The following is a 7,186-nucleotide window of genomic DNA, read 5'->3' as shown; positions in this document are numbered from 1 at the left end:
TATTGTGCTCAACCTTCCGGCTTCATCGACTCGTCATGCCCGAATCATGTGTGTCTCCTTCGCAAGTCTCTCTATGGCTTAAAGCAGGCTCCCCGTACGTGGTTTCATCGCTTCCAGGCCTTTCTCTTGGCACTGCGCTTTCGTGCTTCCAAGAGCGATTCCTCCCTTTTCATCCTCAACCACGGCACGTCTCTTGCATATCTCTTAGTATATGTGGACGACATAATTCTCACCGCCAGTACACCCCACACTCTCCACCACGTCATCAACTCTCTCAAACGGGAGTTTTCCATGACTGACATGGGTGAGCTTCATCACTTTCTCGGGATTAATGTCACCCCGAATGCATCCGGTCTCTTCCTTAGCCAACAGCAATACACCCTAGAGATACTTGACCGCGCCAACATGCTCCATTGCAAGCCCGTTTCCACCCCCGTCGATACCACCGCCAAGCTCTCATCGAGCTCCGGTGAGCCACTATCCAACCCCACCACTTACCGTAGCATTGCCGGCGCATTACAGTATCTTACTCTCACTAGACTGGATATTTCATATGCCGTCCAACAGATCTATCTCTTCATGCATGAGCCTCGTGCGTCACACATGCAAATCGTCAAACGAGTCCTTCGATACTTACGTGGCACATCCCACTTCGGTCTTCAGTTATACAAAGCCTCCTCGCTAGACCTTGTCGCCTACACGGATGTTGATTGGGCCGGCTGTCCCGACACAAGGCGTTCCACTTCCGGGTTTTGTGTTTACCTTGGGCAGAACATGGTCTCCTGGTCTTCCAAACGGCAGCCCACAGTGTCTCGTTCTAGCGCCGAAGCTGAATATCGCGGGGTCGCTAACTGCGTTGCCGAATCCTGCTGGATCCGTCAACTTCTCTATGAGCTTCAGCGTCCTCCTTCCCGTGCCACAGTTGTCTATTGCGACAATGTCAGTGCATCCTACCTATCCAACAATCCAGTACAACATCAGCGCACCAAACATGTTGAGATCGATCTTCACTTTGTTCGGGATCGCGTCGCTCTTGGTGAAGCCCGGGTCCTTCACGTTCCATCGAGCTCGCAGTTTGCGGATATCTTCACCAAGGGACTACCTTCACCGATCTACACCGGAGTTTAGGTCCAGCTTGAACGTCCTACCAAACGGCGTACCAGCTGAGGGGGGGTGTTAAACTGTACTTTTCTGTTGTAATTAGTCTGGCACGTCCAGTCCTATTATTGTGGATCTCAACCATCGCCCTGGCCTGCGTGCCTACTTCCTTGGGCTCTCTATATATGTAACCACTGTTGTACTGTGATGAATCAATCAAGGCAATCATTCTATTGTCTAACTCAAAGGCCCTCCTGCCTGGGCTCGGCGCACCGGCCACGTGGATGCACATCTGTCCCGGTTCGTGTTAGAACCGGGACTAAAGGGGGGAGGCATTAGTAACGACCCTTTAGTCCCGGTTCTGGGACTAAAGGCCCTTACGAACCGGGACAAATGCCCTGTTTTCTACTAGTGTAGCTACACAAGACGATGGTGCTTAAAGTAAGACGTGGTCCATTATTTCTGCAATCATGTTGGAACTTGATGTTTTGATATTGTGACAGACTCAATAGGTGCCGTCTGTAAAATAGGCTCCAATTGCAGAGCTGCACGGTCGGAGGACCAATACTGACAATATATGGGAGGGCCTCTTGCCCTCAATAGTGTATCTAGGAAGAGTGGGTAGAAGAAGCCTCCGGGAAGAAGATGGGAGGGCATCGGAGTTTTTTGTTGTTGTGCCCCACCTCCTTGTCGTATGCTACAAAAGGCGAGAAAATATCAAAGCACATAAAAACATAGTAGTAGTTCAAGTATTACGTGTCATATTATAGTGGAGATGGAGATGGCACATCCGTAGGAAATTTGTTGTTATTAAAAATGACTAAAACCTATACAGGTCTGGTTATCTCCTCTCCAAACCGTAGAGAGAATATTTTTCTAAGCGCACCATGCTACCACCCCTCTTACACGGTAGGTCTGGTTATCTCCTTCTCGGAAATTAGCTTTCTCGAAAATAATAATAACAACTATGAACCCACTATCATCATGGTATATAACTCTATATAAAGGCCGAACCTAGCAACATCAAGTAGCTGAGGAACAAAGCAGAAATGTCGACGACATTCTTGCTGCCTACGCTGCTTCTTGCGGCACTTGCGGCCACCGCGACGAGCCTCACCTTGAAGCCGGGCTGCCGGCCAAGCTGTGGCGGCGTCGACGTTCCCTACCCTTTTGGCATCGGCCAAGGCTGCTTCCTCCCCGGCTTCGAGATCGTCTGCGACAACAGCAGGCCTATCCTAGGGAACACCGAGCAGGCTATAGAGGTGTTCGTGCTCAGCTTGTCCGTGACCCCGCGACCAGAGGCACGGGTGATGGTGCCCATAACGTGGCAGTGCTTCAACTCCTCCGGCGACGCTATCAAGTGGAGCATCAGCACCGTAAACTACAATCGGGCCGGTGTGTACCGCATCTCCAACAATCACAACGAGCTCGTCGTTCTAGGCTGCAACACCTTGGTCTACACCAACGGTGGGCCGCGCGGTCGCTCCACCTACACCTACTACACGGGCTGCGCCGCTTACTGCGACAACGCCCAGAGTGCGCGTGATGGAGACTGTACCGGAGTCGGCTGCTGTCATGTTGACATCCCACCGGGCCTTTCCGACAACAAGATGCGGTTCTCGGGGGATCCGGATTGGAAGAACCCGGGCATGCCGTTCAGCCTTTGCGACTACGCCTTCATCGTGGAGAAGGGCAACTACACGTTCCAGAAGGCTGACCTCAAAATGGACCTCGAGACCAGCAAGCCGCTGCGGCTAGACTGGGCCATCCGCGTCAACAATGGCAGCTCCCTGTCGTGCGCCGAGGCGCCCAGCATGCCGGGGTACATGTGCGTCAGCCAACACAGCGAGTGTGTCGACTCCACCAACGGTCCCGGATATGTGTGCAACTGCACCGAAGGCTACGAGGGCAACCCGTATCTTCACAAGGGATGTACAAGTAAGTTTCTGTTCCATCCTTAGGGAAATATGTTAAAAGTGCTGAATCCTTACTCCCTCTTTTTCAATATTATATGATTATAAGGTGTATTAATTTGTTCAATAGTTAAACCCTCTACGGTTTGACCAAGATTATGAGAAAAAAAATCAACATCTACAATACCAAATAATTATAACATGAAAATATAGTTCATGATGAATCAAATGGTACCGGTTTGGTAACGTATTGATATTTTTCTAAATAAACTTGGTGAAACATAGATAAAATCGACTTTTAGAAAGTAATTACGACATATATTTTAGAAGGATGGGTGTAGTTTGAGAGCTAAAACTAATTATGAGTGGCACCTTTTTTATGTAGTGTTAGACATGGCAATTGATTGTACCATGGCAGAGACCGGGATTGAGTTCAATAAGGTTGTATCACCTTGGTGCAATTAAATGACTTCAATAAAAACTTCTTTTTATCTAAAGAAAAAGACATTCCGGCCGACGACAATATTAAATCTACCTCTATGTCGATTATATCATATATCGGGCATAGGATTTAGCTAAAAGAAATTGTTTTCTTATAACAAATCACAGTCCTTTCCTAAAAGTGTGCAGTCAACTTTCAAAAAGTGAAGTATTATTGAGTTATAATTAGGTCATTAGATTGGTCTAAATAATGCTACCCATTAAAAAAATAGATTATAGTTTTAATAACTTTGTACTAATGTACCTGGACAGCATGGAATAGTAGACGTTGATTGTTTTTAGACCATACCATTGTCTAAGAATACATCTATTTTCAAGCACATGGAGAAGATTTTATATGCAAATTTTGTTTGTATGTTGCTTTATGCTACATATAGTATTTACCTATTTGAAAATTAGTGTTGATTTTAAACAAATTTATAAAGTTGCAGAGCTTTTATGTATTTAGTGTGTATTCTCTTTCAAACTAAATAAGTGCATCACACCAAGTACATGTTCAAAAAATACACAACATATGTCATGCATGAAATTTAATACATGCACCATACTTCATATGCGCCCCACGGCTCAACCCTAGTAACCACTCGCCTGACATGCCGCTTACTTGATGTTTTGTAGAGAACGTTGGCTAAACATTAAAATAAATTACTTCCATTGTTTTTAATTATTTTTGTTGGGTGTGCGAAAAAACTCACGTAGTTTTGTGTCATTCTTTAAATTTCTTTTTATACGAGCTAATATCTCATTCAACAATCTAGGACGTGCACAAAATTTTATGCTCAATTCTGAGCACATCTACTATAATAAATTATGAGCTATAACACACAATATTGGAACTATTTTATTCATATTTATGGTTAGCATAGTTCTATATACTTTTCTAATCGTAACTGAAAATTGATCATAAACTTTGATGCATGCTATATATCCTGGGATGGAGTGCTACAAATACATTGTGATTGTATATTTAATAATCAAATTTGTAAACTGCTCATGCTTCTTTACACTAGAATAGATGACTAATTGCTATGTAGTGCTCGAGTTAATATTCAAGGATATGCATGAACGGGGGAGCATGCCAGAGCACACTCTCAAAGCTATCAGAACACTTGAAATAGATGTGTTACTAATACTTATCTTATTATTGACTTGGTTATATTTAAATGTAGAGAATACCTCATAGTTGATTCATTGATTAATTTGCAGATTTAAATGAATGTGCACGTCCAAGGGAGGAATATCCATGCAATGGTGTATGTTATGACATTGACGGTTCATATGATTGCAAATGTCACCTAGGCTACGAGAGTAGTGGTGATCCAAAAGAAAATCCATGCAATCCAAAATTCCCACTTCCAGCAAGGATTGCTCTAGGTATACACGCCCTTTGTTCCTTTATGTAAGGTGTATTTGTTTTTTGAAAAGTCAAATGAGTGCATGTTTGACCAATTTTTTAGAAAAATATATCAATATCCACAATACAAAATTTATATCATTTGTCCATCATGAAAAGTAGTTTCATATTTTGCCTATTAGGTATTGGAGATGTTGTTATTTTAGTCTATAATCTTGGTCAAACATTGAAATTGTTGACTTGCATGGAAATCAACACACCCTATATATATTCTAGAATAGAGGGAGTATATATTAGTTGCACAACAAAATTATTTCCAGGCTATACCTAACTAATGCCATGATAAGGTTAAAATTGTGTTTCTATTTGTTAAGGTTGAATTCGTAACTGTTGCAAACTTCAAATTGACATTTTCCCATGTGTTCATACTACCCCAATACTGTATGAAAGTAAAAAAATCTATACAGTAAATTTACAGGTATTCTTGCAGTATACATATTCATTATTACCTTCATGGGATAAAAAAAGTGTCTCTTAACTTTTTTTTGGAATGAAAGAAGATATAACATAAAATTCTTACAAGTAACTGTATATGATATATATTGCAGGCATCGGCCTAGGTGTGTCCATCTTGGTTTTTGCCTTGCTCTTGGCATTCATAATGCACCAAAAGAGAAAACTTGCTGAGCATTTTGAAATGAATGGGGGTAATATACTAAAATCAGTCATAGGCCTGCCCATTTTCACAGAGAAGGACCTAAAGAAAATCACTAAGAATAATTCAGAGTGTCTGGGTAATGGATATTTTGGTAAAGTGTACAAAGGAACTCTACCCGATGAAGCAATCGTGGCAGTTAAATCCTTTATCAAGGTAGATAAAGACAGAATAGGGGAATTTACGGAGGAAGTGAAGATCCAATTGAAAATGAAACACCCTAACATTCTCAAGCTAATGGGTTGTTGCCTCCAGCTGGATGTTCCAATGTTGGTGTATGAGTTCGCTGCAGAAGGGAGTCTCAGAGACATTCTACACTGGAAACAAAACCAAAAGCTCTCAGCGGAGTTACGGTTGGACATTGCAATTGGGTCTGCCAACGGATTAAGCTATATGCACTCTGAAGACATACGGCATGGAGATGTGAAACCAGACAACATACTTCTCAGTGACAAGTCAATACCAAAAATAGCTGATTTTGGGCTATCTAAACTACTTAACCCAGGGGAAAAATTTACTAAGAAGGTTATTGGGTGCCAGGGTTACATGGACCCAGTTTTCAGGAACACTGGTATATTAACCTCAAAGAGCGATGTCTATAGCTTTGGGGTTGTTCTCCTAGAACTCATATCTAGGAAAAAAGTGGAATATGGTGAAAGCGGTAGCCTCATCATTGAATTTCGCCATATATATGAGACAAAAAAGAGTGGAAGGTCATTGTTTGATGAGGAGATTGTAGCTGAAAAAGATATTCTGATCCTTGAAGAAATTGGCAAGCTAGCAATGCAATGTCTAAAAGAACGTTTAGATGGACGTCCTGGTATGAAAGAAGTAGCAGAACAACTTGTCAAGATTAAAGAGAATATTGTACATACGACTGCAACAACACTTAGATGAGCAGAGCTACTGATACCAATTGTACATGCCATCTAGTCCAATCTTCAAGAATCCGAAGCTAATTCATATCAACCAGTGCGCGAGCCTAGCGTAAGAAAGTGAATTTTATTGGATTGTACCTTGCATTATAATCCATAGGTATTATCATAGTGTGTGCTTGATAATTTATGTAAGCGTCCATTATATATGGACTATGCCGTTCTCTCTGTTTAATACATTGAACGGAGAAAGTATATGTATATTGGAAGTAACACTCCTTGGTTTGTTGTTGCATGTCTAAAGTATTATATCTGTATGTTGGTGTTGAAGAACTCTTGATTTACCCACTAGTAGAAAAGGGGGCAATGGTCGAGGCCAGGTCAGCCCATTAGTCCTGGTTCAATCCAGAACCGGGACCAATGGGGGCATTGGACCCGGTTCGTGAGCCCCGGGGGCCGGCCGGGCCACGTGGGCCATTGGTCCCAGTTCGTCTGGACCTTTTCGTCCCGGTTGGTGGGACGAACCGGGACCAATGTGCCTCGCTCCTGGCCCACCACCATTGGTCCCGGTTGTTGGCATGAACCGGGACCAAAGGCTGCCCTTTAGTCCCGGTTCTTGCCACGAACCAGGACCAATTAATTGCCTATATATACCCCTCGCCCGCGAGCAGAGCACTCCCACTGCTCTGTTTTTCATGGCCGGCGAGGAGAGAGCTTTGTGGTGCTCTAG

The 7,186-nt window shown here is 43.1% G+C and overlaps 1 protein-coding gene across 1 annotated transcript; it reads left to right on the top strand.

The window, feature by feature from the left end:
* The first annotated feature begins 2,147 nt into the window (after nt 1-2,147).
* On the top strand, nt 2,148-6,673 carry LOC119320527 (wall-associated receptor kinase 4-like). The gene is made up of 2 exons (XM_037594590.1): nt 2,148-3,036; nt 5,475-6,673. Exons 1-2 carry the CDS (start codon nt 2,148-2,150, stop codon nt 6,476-6,478), a joined length of 1,893 nt encoding a protein of 630 aa, XP_037450487.1. The 3' UTR covers nt 6,479-6,673.
* The last annotated feature ends 513 nt before the right edge of the window (nt 6,674-7,186 follow it).

The sequence above is a fragment of the Triticum dicoccoides genome, chromosome 6B (assembly GCF_002162155.2).
Source record: "Triticum dicoccoides isolate Atlit2015 ecotype Zavitan chromosome 6B, WEW_v2.0, whole genome shotgun sequence".
Classification (NCBI taxonomy): Eukaryota; Viridiplantae; Streptophyta; class Magnoliopsida; order Poales; family Poaceae; genus Triticum; species Triticum dicoccoides.
The sequence above is the reverse complement of the archived record's forward strand: the minus strand, read 5'-3'. Positions and strand labels throughout refer to the sequence as shown.

Excerpts from the sequence above, each read along its gene's own strand:
- LOC119320527 (XM_037594590.1), top strand. The coding sequence starts at position 2,148 with ATGTCGACGACATTCTTGCTGCCTACGCTGCTTCTTGCGGCACTTGCG. Across the intron at positions 3,037-5,474 it reads TCTTCACAAGGGATGTACAA|GCATCGGCCTAGGTGTGTCC; the intron begins GTAAGTTTCTGT and ends TATATATTGCAG.